Source organism: Acomys minous (genome assembly GCF_964271855.1).
Source record: "Acomys minous genome assembly, chromosome: 6".
Lineage (NCBI taxonomy): Eukaryota > Metazoa > Chordata > Mammalia > Rodentia > Muridae > Acomys > Acomys minous.
In genome coordinates, this window is record NC_140487.1 from 121,241,404 (window position 1) to 121,260,371 (window position 18,968).

The 18,968-nt window shown below is 52.5% G+C and overlaps 1 protein-coding gene across 1 annotated transcript in view; it reads right to left on the reverse strand.

Annotated features, from left to right (window-relative positions):
- Positions 1 to 18,512, reverse strand: part of PLOD1 (procollagen-lysine,2-oxoglutarate 5-dioxygenase 1) — a 30,278-nt gene extending 11,766 nt beyond the window's left edge. Inside the window, exons 1-12 of the mRNA XM_084787554.1 lie at positions 18,350 to 18,512; positions 13,960 to 14,051; positions 12,637 to 12,770; positions 11,850 to 12,013; positions 10,324 to 10,436; positions 8,834 to 8,897; positions 7,074 to 7,171; positions 6,080 to 6,181; positions 5,246 to 5,377; positions 2,742 to 2,863; positions 388 to 492; positions 3 to 128 (exon numbers count right to left, since the gene is read on the reverse strand). Of these exons, the coding sequence (XP_084643680.1) occupies positions 3 to 128; positions 388 to 492; positions 2,742 to 2,863; positions 5,246 to 5,377; positions 6,080 to 6,181; positions 7,074 to 7,171; positions 8,834 to 8,897; positions 10,324 to 10,436; positions 11,850 to 12,013; positions 12,637 to 12,770; positions 13,960 to 14,051; positions 18,350 to 18,425 (1,328 nt within the window). The 5' untranslated portion in view covers positions 18,426 to 18,512. The remainder of the gene's footprint in view (positions 1 to 2; positions 129 to 387; positions 493 to 2,741; positions 2,864 to 5,245; positions 5,378 to 6,079; positions 6,182 to 7,073; positions 7,172 to 8,833; positions 8,898 to 10,323; positions 10,437 to 11,849; positions 12,014 to 12,636; positions 12,771 to 13,959; positions 14,052 to 18,349) is intronic.
- Between the last annotated feature and the right edge of the window lie 456 nt (positions 18,513 to 18,968).

Below are 18,968 nucleotides of genomic sequence, written 5' to 3' on the forward strand. Positions count from 1 at the left end.
ACACGCGCCGGCCCTGCACAATGTCCACATAGTCCTCAGAGCGGGCATAGTACCCATCTGCACTCAGTGCCCCCCAGAAGTTGGACCAGAGCCTCCCATGGCGGGTCACGAGGGGTGCAATGACATTCCTAAGGAGGGGGACAGGGGAAGACCAGTCTGAGGATGAGGAAGGGGAGGGGCCCGGGAACCTGTGATTTGCATGCCGGGTAATAGGGCAGGCCAGACTCATCAGAAACCAAAATCCTTCTATGCTGGGGACAGACCCAGCAAGGTGCCATTCTGTCAGCCTTTGGGGTTGTCAGGGCGGGAGGCTCAAGAAGAAGGGAAGAACGTCAAGGGGCTTCCCCTCTGAGCAGACTTTGCTTAGGGGACCACCCACAGTCTTACTTGTTTTGCTCAATCAGGAGCCGTAGGCTGCCCGGTTCAGTCAGAGCCACGTCAGCATCCACGCTGAAGTAGTAGGTACAAGTCTGGTCCTGGCGGCACAGGTCTCTGTGAGAGGAAAAGGGATGAAGGGGAGAGGAGGGGAGAGGAGGGGAGAGGAGGGGAGAGGAGGGGAGAGGCCATCACAACGTCTCAGGCTGGTCCCAGAGACCCCCCAGAAGATGCCACATCTGTCATCATCATCATAGTTTGGCTTTTTGATGTACCAGGGAAAAGGCCTGAGAATTCATGGGAACTCAGGACCAGGCTGGGACCTCAAAGGTAGTCCCCCTCAGCTCTAATACCCAGACCCCAGGCTCCTGAGCTCTCAGACCGAGGACGTGGTGATGGCAAAGCCTTGATCTAGGAAAGGCACAGCCCACCAGATGGGGCTCAGCACTTGAGAGCAACTAGCAACTAAGCACCAATGGAAGCTGGGGGTATCCATCAATGGCAGGGCACGTGCTTGGCATGTATGAGGTCCTGGGTTTATTTCTAGTACCCTCACATTAAAAATAAATAAATAAATAAATAAAAGAACATGCCACAAGGTATGCTTTGGAAACACAATGAGTTCAAGGCCAGACTGGGCTTCATGAAAGCCTGCCTCAAAAATGCAAAAAAAAAACAAAAAAACAACAAAAAAAAAAACCCAAAAACCAATGTCCTTAAAATGTCCCTATTGTTCAACGAGTGTGGAAGCTTCCCGCCTGCCAGATTTGCTCCACCCAGAAGCTAAGAATGTTTTTCTGTTCTCAAATGACTAGAAAGAGGGGTTGGAAATCAAAAGAAAATTATGCCTTCCTTTGAAGGAAGCCAAATTTCAGTGTCCCTAAATAAAATCTTTCTGCAACACAATCTCACTCATTCATTATACATCGGTGGCCATCTTTTTGCTACGATGGCCGGCAGCTCAGCAACAGTGGTGGAGGCCTCCTACCTGACTGGCAGTGGCAATTATTAACCAGTCCTCTACAGGAAGTTTGCCAGCCCCAGACTGAGACAGCAATTTTTATTCTTTGAAACTGCCTGTAGCCCAAGATGGCCTTAAGCCAGCTGTGTAAAACTGAGGATGACCTTGAATTCTTGACCCTTCTGCCTGAGATTTCAGGTGTGTGCCACCATGGCCAGTTTATATGGCATTTACTCAGTTATCGTATTTTTAATAATAAAACAAAATGCCAGAGGTTGTTTCTCTGTCAGCCTTGATCTGCGTCTAGCCCTCCAACCTTTCCTCTTTCCCCTAATTTGTTTCCTAAACCCACATGACATTGCCTGGGAGCTGCCAAGTTGTCCCAACAGAGACTACATCTGTTGACACAATGTTCTTGTGGATGGTGCACAGTTTACCCTTGTTCATTCAAATGCTGATTTCTCTACCCTACTACCTGGTTTCAATCCGGACACTGCATTGTAATGTTTATTCTAAGTATCTCCTGTCTCAAGTTTGTGTAAACATGCTACTATTTGTTCTCTGTGTTGCCAATAAAAACCCAACTAACCAATGAGGAGCAACACAGAGAATAGGGTGGGACATCCTGGTCCAGTGAGGGGAGGAGGAAGTGAGGAAGCACAGGGAGAACGTCCATGGAGAGGACCAGGAAACAATCAAGAGAAATAAACTGGACCTAGGAGATGAGCAAAAAAAAAAACCCCACGTATAATGTGGGGAACGTGAATGGGAGGAAGCTAAACTATTTTGGAGGTCTGAGATGGAATAATTAATTATTGCTCAGTATTGTGCTCTAGGCTAATTAAATATATCCTAGTCTCTCTGTGTGGCTATTTGGGTATATAGCTGGTTAAGAAGTAATAACCGCTAATTGCCGGGCGGTGGTGGCGCACGCCTTTAATCCCAGCACTTGGGAGGCAGAAGCAGGTGGATCGCTGTGAGTTTGAGGCCAGCCTGGTCTATAACGCGAGTCCAGGACAACCATGTCTCAAAAAAAACAAAAAAAAGAAAGAAAGAAAAGAAAAGAAAAGGGCCTGCTAACTATACTAAAATTATAACACAATATTAATAGTATTTTTTAATATTTTATTTAATTTATCTGTGCTGGTGTAAGGGTGTCAGATCTTTAAGTCAAAGACAGTTGTGAGCTGCCATGCGGGTACTGGGAATTGAACCCCAGACCTTTGGAAGCGCAGGCAGTGCTCTTAACCACTGAGCCATCTCTCCGGCCCCAATATTAATAATCTTACAACACTACTTCCTCATTTCACAGAGGAGAGTCCTGAAACCCAGACCACAGGGCCTTCTGAGTGCCTGCTGCTCCCACCGCCATCACCCAATGTGGAGAACCCAGCGACCAACTCACGCGCCCATGTTCCTGGCATCCGCGTTGGCCATGCGCACCTCAGGACCCACTAGCTTCACCGACTGGTACTTGCTGCCGTGCTCTGTCAGGAACTGCTCTACCTGAAGCTTGTGGTGCTGCTCCTGGGGGGAGGTTGGGAGGGCGGGGGAGGGGGGTGGGAAGGCAAGGTGCCGATGAAGATACAGGTCACGGCAAACACAGCGCCCATGTCACTTGTCAGAGGACGCTCTGTCTCTGGCACACTCCTGCCACCTGCATCTCTCTCAGAGTGAAGAGGCCCTGCCCCATAGGCCTCTTCACAGACCTGTCACCAGGCCAGCCCCTCCTCCCAAAGACCCCACATCCAGAAACTCTGACGATCTTTGGCGTGTGGTGTTAACCAATGTACTAGGGGGTGTGGACACATCTATGACAGTCTGCACCTGGGGACGTGGAGAGAACAGGACTTTTCAGTCTCAATCCTAAGCAGGGATGTCCAGCCTATTGACACTGTGGCATCACGTCATCATCTGCAAACGCTATCCTAGGGAGGCATGGCCCACTGCCTTTCAGTCTGTAGGGACCTGACCAAGACCGGGGGTGAGCGTGAGTGAGTGAGGCACGGAGCCAAGCTGAAAGGGAGACTGTGGGTCCCTGGAACTGGGGAGACACAGATAAGCTGTGCAGCTGAGCAGAACTCGGAACAAAGGCCCCTTAGACTGGGTAAGATTTGGCTAGTCACAGACACAGCAAAGCAACTGAAACCAGGCTTTACATGGCCAGGGGAGTGCTTCCCAGAGCTCAGGGCTCAGGACTTGACTCATTTCCCCTTGAAGCTGCTAAAGCAATGGAAACCAACTTGATTGTCACCCAATCAAACCTACAGGCACCAAGGAGACAGCAAACAAAAATGACTAAAACGACCAAAGTCGGGGCGTGGTGGCTTGAATGAAAACGGCGCCCATAGGTTCCTACGTTTGAACCTCCAGTCGGTGGAACTGTTTGGGAAGGATTAGGAGGCGTGGCCTTGCTGAGGAGGCGTGGCCTTGCTGAGGAGGCGTGGCCTTGCTAAGGAGGCGTGGCCTTGCTGAGGGGGTGTGTCTTTGAGGTTTCAAAAGCTTTCTGTCACGCCTAGTGCTCTCTCTTCCCTGCCTGCTGCTCATGATTCCACATGTGAGCGCTCCGCTGTTTCCTGCCACCACGCCTTCATCCGCCATCATGGACTCCAACCTTCCGGAACCATAAGCCCAATCCATTTCCAATTCATTTGATAAGTTGCCTTGGTCATGCTGTTCTGTCACGGCAACAAACAGGAAACGAAGACACAAGGGTACCCACTGCATGCTGCCTGTGAATGGGCAGCCTTTTTTTTTTTTTCTCCTTTACTATTACAGAGGAAACCTAGGGACTCAGAACTGCTCAACCATTCAGTGTGCTTGCTGAGCTGGGAGTGGTGGTGCACACCTTTAATCCCAGTGCCCTTAATCCCGGCATTTGGGAGGCAGAGACAGGCCGGGGGATCTCTGTGAGTTCGAGGCCAGCCTGGTCTACAAAGTGAATCCAGGCCAGCCAAGGATACACAGAGAAACCCTGTCTCCAAACACCGAAACAAACTAACTAACTTAAATAAATAAATAACCAAACAAACAAATAAACAAGTGCCTAATGTTGTTCCAGGAGACCTGAGCTTGCTTGGTTCCCAGCACCCACATCAGATGGTTTACAACCACGGGCAACTCCAGGTTCAGGGGACCCAACACTGCCATCTGGCCTCCATGGGTACCTGTGCTCATGTGCACAGCACACGCATGCACGCACGCGCGCGCACACACACACACACACACAATTTTAAAAATTAAAATATTTAGAATCCAGGGCCCACACATACTAGGCAAGCATGCTACAACTAAACTACCTATCCCTTTATAAACTTTCTTTTTTTTTTTTTGTTTTTTTGTTTTTTTGTTTTTCGAGACAGGGTCTTTCTGTGTTAGCCTTGGCTGTCCTGGACTCACTTTGTAGACCAGGCTGGCCTCGAACTCACAGCGATCCACCTGCCTCTACCTCCTGAGTGCTGAAATTAAAGGCATGCACTACCACGCCTGGCTATAAAACTTTTTTAGGGAAGAGGGACAGGTTCACTATGTGGCCAGGCTGGCCTTGAACTTGTAAACCTCGAACCTCAGCCTCCTCAGTAGCTAGACTGCTCTTCCCAACCCTCCCACTCTTCCCTGCACTTCACAGGTCAAGTTGTTCAACGCTTGAAGAAGTTCTATGTGGTTACCACAATTCAGACCTCAATGTAATTACTGAGAAAACAGAAGTGAGTTTAAAGGTCACACAGCCAAGAAAAGCAGTGATGCCGGGACACAAGCACGGTGCACCTGACCTAGTCAGCTTAGTGATTTGGGGACACAGCCTACTCCCCACTTCCATTCGGCCCAGATTCAGTGAGATCCTCAGAGGTCTTTGGTTAACTCAGGCCGGGCCCTTGAGGCAAGCCCTACACGGCATCTTCTACTCACTTGGTTGTGAATAAAGAGCCGCATCCGTGTCTGGGGATATTGTAGGCGCAGCAGCCGCCGGAAAAACAGGGAAAGGAATGGCGTGGGCTGCTCAATGAACACACCGACCAGGACGATGGGGAGAGCTTCATCCTGCAGAGGAAAGGACAGAGCGGAAGTAGGCGGGGTCTAGTCACTGCCTGCTACCAAGCCCCTGGCCTTGGGAGGCTAGATGCCCGGGTCGCAGAACATCAAAGCGGGCCATGAAGGCATGGGGCTGGCAGGACACATGGTGAGGCCTGTTTAAGAAAGCTCCAACCAGACCAGGCTGTGGTGGCGCATGCCTTTAATCCCAGCACTTGAGAGGCAGAGGAAGGTGGATCATTGTGAGTTCGAGGCCGGCCTGGTCTACAAAGCGAGTCCAGGACAGCCAAGGCTACACAGAAAGATCCTGTCTCAAAAAGCAAGCCAAAAATAAATAAATAAATAAATAAATAGTTTTAAAATTGAAAGAAAGAAAGAAAAAGAAAGAAAGCTACAACCAGACCCCAGGCACCTAACACGGCCAGTGGATAGCATGACACCAGATCCTGGCTGGTGTCTGGGCCATAAATGACAAGAGCTCACATCACAGGAAGAGGCCTTAGGAGTATGAAGGGCTAGAAAAAAGAAAACAGACTCGGACATCAGCAAGGAAGCTGGAGCCTGTAGGTCTGGAGGAGCCTCCTAGAAGAGGCACTTGGGTGCCCGATAGGCAGAAATAAACCACCTCTCACCAAGGCACCATTCCACTCAAGACCCCTTCCCCCCATCCCACGGGACTGCCCTCAGTCGTCCCTCTTAGCCTGGCCTCACCCCAATGCCCTTGAGACTTCGTAGGCCTTCATCACACACGGTGCAGCCCGTCTCGAAGGTCCAGAATCGGGGGATGTAGTTGCCCAGGTAGTTCAGCTGCAGCTGTCGGGAGTCAGATGCGGGGTTGGAAGGGAGACAAGGCAGCCATATCCCACAAACTAGCAACTTCCGTCTCCCTGCCTGCCATCTTTCAGGGTCTTGGGAGAAAATGCTCTGTCGCTTATAAAAACCCAGATTCCTAGGGACTTGTCTTCACGGGAGTCCAGGCAGCAGAGCTTGGTGGTACCAAGAGCTGAATTTTTCTTTTTCTTCTGTTTTTTGGGATTTTGTTTTTGTGTGTGTGGGGGGGGGGGTAAGAGTCTCAAGTAGTCCAGGCTAGCCTTGAACTCACTTTGTAGCCAAGGATGACTTTAAATTCCTGAGTTCAGGGATTATAGCTGTGCACTACCATGCCCAGGGTCTCAAGCCTGCTAGGCCAGCACTCTACCCCTGAGTTACCCCCCCAGCCACAGATCTGCATTTCCCACGCGCCCCTCCCCCGGCTCTCTTTCCTTTCCTGCCCATGGGATTCTAAAACTGGTAACAGACAAATACGCTATGAGCCACAAACCAGTCCTCTGGGGCCAGGGGTCTGCTGTCTCCCACCCAGCATCAGCCCCTTCCACAGCATTGTGAGTGCGGCCACTCTCCTATCTGTGACAGATTGGTCCCTTAGCCAAGTATCCAACATATGTGTCCTCCCAGTGAGTAAATGCCTGCCATATCAAAACAGCAGAAGATGATTCCTGGGCCCTCCTCGATGCCTAGATGGGGAATAGTGGCTTCTTATAGGTCTGTGGTCCAGCAGGGATGGACAGGGTACCACTGCTCACCACAACACAAAGCCTGTATCAGAGGAGCCCAAACATTGGCACAAGCTCCAGGTGCAGTCACAGGAGGAGAACCCGGGATTCTGGCTCCCTCCCACATGCCCCAACGCTAAGAACCTGCCTACCTTGGTGGGCCCGTTGCCATGGATGACCACTGGGAGAGTGTCATAGGCCAGGTTCCGTGCTCTCACGTGACCCATTTCAAACTTGAGTACGACTTCATCTGTGGGTCAGAAAGCACATTGGCAGAGGGACCAGGGCTGGGGGCTCATAGGCTGTAGCTGGGCTAAAGTCACCTCACCCCTCTAAGCCTCAGTTTTCCCACCTGTAAATTCCTTCTTTTCCTTTTATTTATTTATTTATTTATTTATTTATTTGGTTTTTTTTTTTTTGAGACAGGGTTTCTCTGTGTAGCCTTGGCTGTCCTGGACTTGCTTTGTAGACCAGGCTGGCCTCGAACTCACAGCGATCCACCTGCCTCTGCCTCCCGAGTGCTGGGATTAAAGGCGTGCGCCACCACGCCTGGCTCCTTCTTTTCCTTTTAAAGATTTATTTTTATTATTTTTTTAAAGATTTATTTATTTATTATTTAATGCAGTATTCTGCCTGCATGTGAGCCAGCAGGCCAGAAGAGGGCATCAAATCTCATTACAGATGGTTGTGAGCCACCATGTGGTTGCTGGGAATTGAACTCAGGACCTTTGGAAGAACAGCCAGTGCTCTTAACCTCTGAGCCATCTCTCCAGCCCTATTTTTAGTCGTGTGTGTGTGTGTGTGTGTGTGTGTGTGTGTGTGTGTGTCTGTCTGTCTGTCTGTCTGTCTGTCTGTCTGTGTGTCTATGCATGTGAGTGCAGGAGCCCAAGGACGCCATTGGCATCAGCTCCCCTGAAAGTGGAGTTCCAGGTTGCTGTGGGCTGCTGCCTGACATGGGTGCTGGGAAACCAAACTCCTATCTTCTGGGAGACTTCCAAACGTCTGAACTGTCTTCCCAGGTATGCTCTTTAAAAAGCCAGGCATGAGAGCCCATGCCTTTAATCTTTGCTGGCAGATCTCTGAGCTCAAGGCCTGTTTGGCCTCAGAGAAAGTTCCAAGACAGGGGCTACACTGAGAACACCTGTCGCGAAAATTTTAATTAAAATTTAAAAAATTAAAATTCCATTTATTTATTTAGTGTATGTATGTGGAGGTCAGAGAATAACTTGCCAAAGTCAGTTCTCTCCTTCAACCGTGTGTGTTCAGGAGCTCGAACTCAGGGCCTCAGGCTTGGCAGCAAGCGCCTTTACCCACTGAGCCATCTCACTGGCCCTAACGTTCCTTTTTCATGGGGTATATGTGTGGCCAGCAAGCACTTGACACAATAGCATGGAAGGAGGACAGAGGCCACACTGACCCTGTCCTTAGTGCTGTGACTCAGAGCTGGAAGTAGAGCGGGGGAGGGGCAGCTCCAGACACAAAAGGCAGCCCTGGGAGGGATATGTAAAACAAGTGGTCAATCAGGAAGACCCCCTAGCAAGGTCATCACCAGCCTTGGGCCCAAGGTCAAGCGTCACTTGTGCTGACATGCCAATGCAGGGTAGAGTCAAGTGCCAGGTGCCTGCCATGGATGTCACTGCCTCCTCCTAAACAAAACAGCTGCCCTTCTCCCACCTTCCGAGAGACACAACATCTGGAGGGTCTCTGGGAACCTGGGCAGGAGGCTGACAACAGCCCAGCACAATGACCAAGGAGGAGCCACTTGGCTTTCCTTCTTTGGTTCCAGCCCTGACAGGAAGCCTCAACTCCTTCCGCCCCGCTCCTCAGGCCTCCCACCTCAGCTCTCCTTCCTCCTTAGGCTTCACTCCCTCCTCCCCGGCCCCACGCCCCCCCTCCCAGGGTTACTGCTCACCCAAGGCTCCATCCAGGTTCTGGAAGATTCGGCAGCGGTGGTCCAGGCTGATATTGATTTGCTCCTGCAGGAAAGGAGGACACGGGATGCAGCAGGGACGGGTCCCAGCCAAGAGCAGGTCCCCAGCATGTCCAGCATGGGGAGGCTGTCCCCAAACTGGGTCAGCCCACTACATCCTGCCTGTATCACAGAGAACCTGGAAGTCTCCAGACTGGGAAGGAACCTAAGGAAGCAGCTGGTTCTACCGGAAGGATGCTAGCCACGTGACAGCACAGGCTGAGCCGTGATGTTACTAGGCGTCAGTCTCCAGTCCCAGGTTCCTACGTACATATATGGATCAGATCTTCACAACACTCCTGTGAGAAATGCTAACAGTTCTGCTTTTAATTCCTTAATACATTAATTTTTTGTTTTGGAAAGGAGACTCTTAGAATGTAAAGGCTGGTCTGAGCTATGTAGCCCAGGCTAGCCTCAAATTCATGCTCTTCCAGCCTCAATCTCCCACACACTGGGATTACAGACACACCATCAGGCCTGGCTTTTTATTTATTTATTTTTTAACATTTTTTAAAATATTTTTATTTAATTTTTAAATTTATGTGCATTGGTGTGAGGGTGTCAGATCGTGGAGTTACAGATGGTTGTGAGCTGCCATGTGGGTGCTGGGAATTGAACCCGGGACCTTTGGAGAGCAGACGGTGCTCTTAACCACTGAGCCAACTCTCCAGCCCCAACATTTATTTATTTTTATTTATTTATTTATTTATTTTGGTTTTTTGAGACAGGGTTTCTCTGTGTAGCCTTGGCTGTCCTGGACTCCCTTTGTAGACCAGGCTGGCTTTGAACTCACAGCGATCCGCCTGCCTCTGAACATTTATTTTTTTTTTTATATGTATGAGTGTTTTGCCTTTTACATACATAAGCATGACATGCACATGTACCCACAGAGATCAAAAGAGGGCATCAGATCCCCTGTATGTAGAATGCAGACAACTGTGAACCATCATGTGGGTGCTGGGAACAGAACCTGGGTCCTCTGCAACAGCAGCAAATGCTCTTATCCACTAAGCCGCCTCTCCACCCCCACGCATTTACTTATTTTGTACGTGCTTATGCTTGGGTGGGTGTGCGAGCCACAGAGCAGATACGGAGGTCAGAGGACAACTTCCGGGAAGATTGCTCTGTACTTCCGCCACGCGGAAGATTGAAGAGTCATCATGCTTGTCGGCAAACACCTTTACCACTGAGCCACGCGGCAGTCTTTGCTTTTAACCAACCACGGTGCACCCATTACTCCAGAACAGTGAGCAAAGGCCATGCTATTTAAAAGCCTCCCAAGTCTATGGCAGCCTTGTCACAAACGGACTGAGATAGCAACCCAGTGAGTGGCTCCCATCCAGAGGCCTGTCCCCAGTGCATCCTGGCCAGAGGGATCCAGGGTCAGGACTCCCCAGACCCCTCTCCCCAGCTCACCCACAGCCACCTCTTACCCTCTTCTCTGGGTCCAAGAAGATCTTGGTGTAAAAAAGCTGGTCACTGTCACTGTCCTGGCCCTCCCACTCGGCCACCATCTTGATGAGGTTGGGGGCGTAACCAATGAAGCCTGGAGTGGCAGAGGGGACAGAGACAGACACTTAGCTTCCAGCCTCTGAGCTGGCGTCTTCCATCCCCAGCCGCCTCCCACTGCTCAACTCATAGAACTTGCCTCTTCTCTTCTGACCGAGGGGAAGTGGGGATACAAGCCAGCTACTGCCACCGGCTGAGCCCTCCCAAGATCAATGGGGGCCCCTGAGCTGCACCCACTTAGTGCTAGGCCCCTAGGGAGCAGATGTGGAAGGATCCAAGCTTGGACCCCTTTTTCTATAGCCATCTGAGCAACCTGGGTCAGAGGAGAGGAGAGGCTGAAAAAAAATGTCACACAGCACTCCAGGGTCTGAGCGAAAGCTCAGAGGAGCGAAACAGGACATGTGACCCCTGGGCTAGACCCCACCCCCACCCCCAACTAGGCCATGGCAACTGGGTTAGCTCTCTGGGCCAGTGTGACTAGCTCAGTCCTGAGGCAGGGTGGGGCCTGTGGGCTCTAGTCTCTGAAAGAAAGCACTAGAAAGGGCCGATGGTCAAAGAGGGCCAAAGCGTCAGAACGGTTATAAGCCAATAATAGAGGGCCAGGCTCCGCACCAGGAAACGGGGAGACCCAGGTGGTAGTGGGTGCAAGGCCTGCAAAGGCAGATACAGAGGTTTTCATTGTTTTCGAGAAGAGGTCTCACATAGCTCTGCCTGGCTTTCCCTTATTAGTTACCAAGATTGACCTTACGAGCCTCCTGCCAGCACGTCTCCAACTCTGACACTACAGGTGTGTGACAGAGACTACAGGTGTGTGACAGAGACTACAGGTGTGTGGCACCATACGGCCTATCAGTGCTGGCCATGGAACCTAGGGCTTCGTACACGCCAGGCAAGCATTCTACCAACTGAGCTACAACTCTTGCCCTGGTTTTTGTTGTTGTTTGTAATTTTACATGTGTGTGTGTGTGTGTGTGTGTGTGTGTGTGTATCTGAGCATATGGGAGTGTATGGGAATGGGAGAGGTGAGTTGGGGGTGTGAGCAGGGGTGTGTAAGGGTGTGTGTGAGTGTGTTAGTGTGTATAGGTTTGTGTGTATGGCTTCTCTCTTTCCATCATGTGGGTTCTGAGGCTCAAACACAAATTGTCAGGCTCGACGGCAAGAAGCTATACCCACTGAGCAATTTCATTAGTCCTGTCTCTGTTTATTTTTTGACACAAGAACTCACACAGGCCACGGGCTTCTGGGCTCTAGAGATATTTGGAGAACAGAAATGATGTGGAAAGTGGAGTCAGGGGTGAGGCAGTTTCCCAGTACAGCTGGATGGCCCTTCAGTAAGGTGAGCAGGACGCCCCTCTGAGGCTCTCTTTGAAACACTGTGCATTTAGAAGCCATGACCCACAGCGATGTCCGGCACTGGCGCCCTCACCCTGCACACAACCTCGTCTCTTACCTCCAGAGCCCAGGAACCTCTTGCCGTCAGAGACTGTGGGATACTTGACCTCCAGTCTCCGGTCCGGGTAGATGAGTTCCTCGGCTGAGAAGACCACCCGGCTCTTGGCCTGCTGGAACTTCTTCAACAGTTCCCGAGGCCCCGAGGCAAACACCACGTCATAACTGTGGCCAAAGCAAGAAGTTGAAGCCGATGCAGAGAGGGCACCCATAGGACACAGGGATCAGGAGCCCCGCCTCATCTTATACCAGCCACCACCTGGGAGACAGATCTGCACACACACACACACCCCACCTGCTGCAGTCTCCCACATCTCTATGCCCACAGTGGGCAGAGACAGAGACCCTAGGACCCCATGCCCTTGTCACATTAGAACATGGCTCAGCCGGGCGTGGTAGTTCATGCCTATAATCCCAGCACTCGGGAGGCAGAGGCAGGTGGATCGCTGTAAGTTCGAGGCCAGCCTGGTCTACAAAGCAGGTCCAGGACAGCCAAGGCTACACAGAGAAACCCTGTCTCGAAAACCCCAAAAAAAAAAAAAAAAAAAAAGAACATGGCTCAGCCGGCATCTGCGGCAGCTCGCATCTCCCATCTCTTCCCTGACAGGAGTATTGGCCTACATTAGAGAGACACATCCTAGGGTCTCCTGACTAAGATAAGCTTAGCTGGAGGGAGCCTCCCTTGCACGTGAGATCCAGGAAAGGTCTTATTTTGGACTCCCACCCCCACCCCTGCCAACAGCACCCTCCACTAGCAGGAGCCAAGCAGGAATTCCCAGCACACCCACCTGTCAGTGAAAAGAATAACCAGGTCTTCCTTGTCCGCATGCTTTTCCAGAGCTTTCTTCAGCAGCCGAACCTTCTGTCCTCCACCTGCTGAGGATCCCGCGCCCACGCTCCAGTCTTCCCCCAGGCCCAGGGACTGCAGAGAAAGAGGTTCCAGCGTTTGGTTGAGAATTTTTCTTCCTCCAAGTTAGGGCAGTGGGCATCTTTGCTTCCTTTCAGCCCGACGTAGGGTAACCATACGGGATGATGCCAGAGGGGGTCATGTGACCACGCATAAGCAATCACTACACTACACTCCTCCTGGCACTTCGCATGTAACCCAAACATGGCCTATCAGGGTCTTCCCCGGGACTGTTGTGTTAAAATTAAGGCAAGGCTGTCATGATAAGCTAGAGTTGAAAAGTTGGGGTGCAGGAATCTGGGGCTAGAGTCACCTTACCACAAGGGAGAGAGCCTGTCTCTGGAGATGGAAAAATAAAGCTGATACACTTTCTTCCTGGCTTCATACCTAGCTCCGTGTAGGCCATGATGAGGCCACTGTTGCCTCTGTCCCCAGTGCCCAACGTAGTGCCTGATGGAGAAGTACTCAGAATAGTCTACTGAGGGAGGGCTGGGCCCCAGAAACTGCCCAAGAGGGTCTCCAAGATGCCCCAGGGGATTGTGGGAAACCCAGGTCCGGCCATCTACACTAGCCTTCCCGGCGAGGCCTCCGCATGCTACTATCCATGTATCTCTCTAGCCTCCACTCTCTTCCTCCCTCACCTTCTAGAATGTGCTCACACTCCACCCTTCATCCTAACTCTTGCTTGCTCTTCAGCCTCCGGAAGCTTCCTCTGGGCACCTGAGTCTGTCCCAAGAGCCCTAACTGCAGGAAGGAGAGGCTCTAGCTCCTGGAGCCCCACCACCCACATACCATACCCCACACACTGTTTCTGCCTTACCCAGGAAGCTCTTACCTGGATCTTTTAAGATTTATTTATTAGCCAGGCGTGGTGGCGCACGCCTTTAATCCCAGCACTCGGGCAGAGGCAGGCGGATCACTGTGAGTTTGAGGCCAGCCTGGACTACAGAGTGAGTCCAGGACAGTCAAGGCTACACAGAGAAACCTTGTCTCAAAAAGCCAAAAAATAAATAAAAATAAAAAGATTTATTTATTTAAGTATACAGTGTTTCACTTTCATATATGTGTGCATGCCAGAAGAGGGCACCAGATCTCACTATAGATGTTTGCGAGCCACCATGTGGTTGCTGGGAATTGAACTCAGGACCTTTGGAAGAGCAGCCAGTCCTCTTAACCTCTGAGCCATCTCTCCAGCCCCTCTTACCTGGATCTTGTAGTTGAAGAACTGAGCGGATCGCTTGAAGCGTCGGAAGCCCTCGGTCTCTTTTGTGGCCACGGTGAGGACCAAAAGGTTGTCTGTGGACAGACAAGGGCACGGTGAGCTGAAAGGAGGGCCCGAGTCTCGAACAGTGGACTTCTTCATCACACCACTACAGCCAAGGGCTCAGGCTGTGCCAAGAGCCATCCAGTGGCCTAAGGACAGAGCTGGGAAATGACCCCTGTCTCCCGATTCCATCCGTAGGCCCCCTGTATATGGAAACTGGCAGACATGTAGGCAGTACTGGTGGGTGGGTGGGTGCACCCTGCCTTGTGAAACGAAGTCTCTAGCTTTAGAGGGTGCAGCCATCACACGAGGGCGGCGGGGGTGGTGGAAGGGGAGGATGCCCTGGATGGCTCCAGGCAGTGTTGGGCATTAGTCTGAGGGATCACAAGTTCAGGGTTCAGAGGTCGCTTGCTCTCTACCCATGCACTGAGACCATCCACTCTGGTCCTCTCCAAGCCTGCATGGTGGACGCTCCCAATGCCGTTCAGGATGCCTGGAGTGGAAACCAACTTGAAATCCCCCATCCATCCATCCATCCATCCATCCATCCATCCATCCATGTCAGTGGCCACAGCAGGTGGTACCATCTTTCTTGTCTCTGTCTCACTTTCTCTTGCTTTGAAAAGGGTTCTCATGTGACCCACACTCAACAGGTAACAAAGCTGCCCTTGAGCCTGTCTCTTCATCTTCCTACCTCCACTCCCAAAGGCTGAGACTCCCGGCATGCACCACCACACTCTGCATGCCTGGCTTTGTGAATACCTTCTCAACAAGGGGCCCACTCCCAGCCCTGCAGTGTGACTTCACCTCTGCAAAAGAGCGTGCTAGAAGCAGTTCCCAAGACAGCGTCTGTGGGAGCCCCCAGCAGCTCCTCTAGACCCCACTGTGAGGCGCTAACCCCTGAGCAGTGAGGGTTGGGAGCTGGCCTGCCTGCTTAGATCCTAGCACCAAATCCCAGCACTTGGGAAGCAGAGGCAGGCAGATCACTGTGAGTTCGAGCCCAGCCTGGTCTTCAAAGCAAGTCCAGGACAGCCAACCTACAACAGAGAGACCCTGTCTTGAAAAACAAAAACAAAAAAACAAAAAGCTGTGTGACTCAAGGTAAGTCCCTGGCCTCTACAAAGCTCTGTTTCCCCCTTATACGGTAGGGACAATAAAGCGGCCGCCTTCCAGGGCTGCCAGACACTTGGCACACGCCGGTGGAAGCCAGTGGGGTCGGCTGGTGAAGGAATGCCTTGCCCAGTATTCATGGCTCTGAGCGGCCATCGGGTGGACTCATTCTGTGGTTTGTGTATGCTCTTTTTCAGCCAGCATCTTGGGGCTGGCTTCTGCCCTTCTTGCAGGAATCCCAGGGCCAGGCATAAAAGCACCCTTCCTCTTCCCCACTATCAACCGCTGCGATTCCCACTCGGACTTCTGCCTTGGATGCCGGGAGACAAGCCTGCACTGTTCAGTGGTTGCTATAGCTCCTCTGCATCCAGAACTCCCTCTTACCTAAATGAACGGAACACACATCCACCCACTCAAAAACAAATCAAACAAATAAACAACAACAACAACTTAAAACCAGCCAGGCCAGCCAGCGGCAGGCAGGTAAGACATCCCCCCTTCCCCTACCTCAGGAGTTTGAGCTGAGAGAACAAACAGGACCAGCTCTTCCAAGCTGGCTGAGGCGACATAGGCAGAAGGCTGTCCCTGTAGCAAGGGTTCAGGGCCAGAGGGCCAATCAAGCAGGGACTGGCAGGACCCAGTAGGGTGGGCTCAGGGGCATGGGCAGGAGCGGGTAGCTGGGGAGGAGTAACCGTCCCACTTGACGCTGGAGCTCCAGAGAAGAAAGCTGCAGTTCACCGGAGAGGAAAGGCTGCCTCCAACTCTTGGCTGAAAAGCTAAGTCTTCCTGCAGGTGAGGTGACCGTCGCCAGCTCTGAGGCTCTCTTACCAAAAAGCAGGGGTAGGAAGAGTGTCTCATAGGCGGGCATGCACCCTGGCCGTGTAGGAATTCACAACTCAAGAGAGCCACCTGCCTCTGCTGGGATGAAAGGTGTATGTGCCACCAGGCCCAGCCACACCCACACTCCTAACCTGCCACAGCACCCAGTGTGGTGGAACATCGGACTAAAGATAGAATCCAGAATTAGTGGGGCTTCTCTAGGCTCCCCCAGCGCAGGTACCCTCTCCAGTCCACTACCAGGCCCAGCAGAGCTCTGAGCCACCCACAGTGTCAACACGAGGCGTGGGTTGCACCATGGTACTATCCCCACCCCCACCCCCCACTCCCCCCTGCCACCGCCCATTTTGTCTGCTCAACTGGCCCCAGGGCCACATGGGCCTGGCACCCTGAAAGCTCACCCTTCCCACCTGCCGCCCAAAGTCCAGCATCGATCTCCCCAGATGGACAAACTGTGACCCAAGCCTTCAGAGATTGAAAGGGAGACAGAAGAGACATAGTGGTGAGGACAGAAGGCTCAGCGAGCAGTTCAGCTTTCCTTATGCCTCAGTTTCCCCAACGGCACCACAGGAACTGTGGATAAAGGAGCCCACTTTCAGAAATCACTGTGCGGACTCAGTGAGTATCTGAAGTGACAGGATCCGTCAAGGGATGCCTCCATTCGGGGCACAGAGGCCCCACCCTTCTGAGAGAGAGGGAGCTGTGTGCCCCCAGCCCTGCTGGGTCAGGATGAAGGCCCGTGACGTCATCAGGGTCTGTCTCTGACTCCCAGCTCAGGGCTTCCTAGGCGGCAGCTGAGGGTGTTCTAACCGGGATGGTGAGGAGTAGTAGGGCAGGCATGCAACAGGCAGGCAAGCCGGAGAGGCTTACTCGAGGGCTCCAGGCTCCTGCTGGTGAGTGCACCCAGGACCAACCCTGTAGTCAGACTTTACTCTCTTGTTTGTCTTCCTACTCTGCCGAATTAGACCTTCCAGAAGAACTAGCAGCTCTGAGCCTGGAGAGAAAATGCCCAGCGCCTTGACTTTAAGGGGACTCAGGGACTGGCCTCATGTGAGGCACCTCTCGTGATCTCTAGGAATGGGGCATGTTGGCTACCCTGCATTGAGTTCTAGAATAATACCACACTTCTCAGAGACTGTGCCTCACCGTTATTACCAGTGGGAGGTGTGGGACCCCGTGTATAACACAGCACAGATGCGGCAGGCATACAAGAATCCATGGCTCCCAGCACATGGGCCTTAGGCCATTAAAGCTAGGTTCCTTTATTCACTGTATCCTTCTGTCTGTCTCTCTCAGTCAGGGTCTCATGTAGCCTTGACTGTACTCAACTCATTTTATGTAGCTGAGGATGACCTTGAGTTTGCGATGATCCTGCCTCAACCTCCTTGAGTCCTGGGCTATATAGGCACACAGAAGTGTGTTCACTTTATGAGGCGCTGGGGATCAAATCCTGGGCTGCACGCAAGCTAGGCAAGTGCTCTTACCACCATGGCTGCTTCTCCCACCCACCAGGTCCAGCCGCCATGGCCAGGTGGCCATGTTCCCATGTCCTCTAGAAGGATGGGCAGACGGGAACAGGATGTCTGGAACAGGATGCCCTGGAGAATTTGGCCCGGTTGGTTTTGCTCATCTGGGTGGCCCACAGTCTGTCCCCTGGGGGGGTGGGGGGGTAGGGACTTCAGCCCAGACAGCAGTGCTGGGAGTGGTCTAGTCTTGCAAAGGCTGGGAGGACAAGAGTACCCACTCAGGATAGTGGGACACAGTTAGGAATCCAGTAGCCCTTGGAATAACAGAATGAACACTTGGCAGGGCGTCCAGCCGACCTGGGATGGAGCACTCCCAGGTCCACACTTACCTCTTTCCCTCCAAACCCTCACACCCTAAAGATAACAGGAGCTCAGACCTGGGCTCTGGAACCAGACACACCCAGAGAGGCGGGAGATGAAACCACTTCCAATGCCCACAAACTGTGTGTGCCCTTGGGGGAAACCAACCAACTCTGGTGCTTCAGTTTGTGAAGCTGGAAAGTAGGGGAAACATAAGAAAACACTTCCAGCGGAGCAACGGAGCTTAACCGGTGAGGCCAAGCGGCAGCCAGTCGCGCACGATAAACAGGAGCTTTGCTTCTTATGGGAATTGTTAGCCTGAGTTCCTCTGAGGGCTGAAGAGGGTGGGGGGGGTGTACTTCGGCTGTCTCCTCTCCTGCCCACAGCATAGCAGGAATCGTAGCTATCCCCAGGAGAGGAAGTGATCTGTCGGGGTCACCCGCGGGCAAGTGGACAGATGACCATAACTCAGCTCCCCCACCCTCCCAACCCAGGTCGCCTGGACACCCCGGTCCTCGGCGAGGCGGCCCGACACCGCTCCCCAGCCGCGCCCTCACCCTCCAGCTTGGCGTCGTCCTTCGCTTGGGCCAGAAGGAGCCAGGCCAGCGGGGCCAGGAGCAGCAGAGACCGCATAGCCGGGTCTGGGGACGATCCGCCGGCACCGAGACACAGAAGAACTGGAAACTTCGCGACGGGGCTGGCCGGGGCTGGCCGGGGCTGCCACGCACTTGGACCCGCCCTGGGGGCGGTGCCGCGCACTCCTCCGCCCGCCCCCCGGGGAAGGGTTTTCCTGCCTAGACGTGCAGATCCCCGGCTAGGGGCTGGTCACTATGGCCCCTGGGTCCTGTTGCCGGCCGTCCCACGCTCTCCAAGGGCTGCAATGTTACCCAGAGGAAGAAGTGGCCGCGGTGTCTAATGGGGCTTAATATTCACTGGGATCTGTAGGGCACTTAAGAATTAGCTCTTAGAAATTTCTTTTTCTTTATGCCTTCTTCAAACTCCAGAGGTGAGCCTTTGAGCCTGGTGTGGATACAGGGATTGACATCTCTGCCAGCAAGGACGCTGGAACTATAGAAAGTCTAGCCCCAGCTCCCAAAGGAATCATTTAATTCGTCTTTCTGCCCCAAGGAGGGAAATCTGAAAGGAGTCAAGAAAAATCTTGCTGCAGCAGTTAAT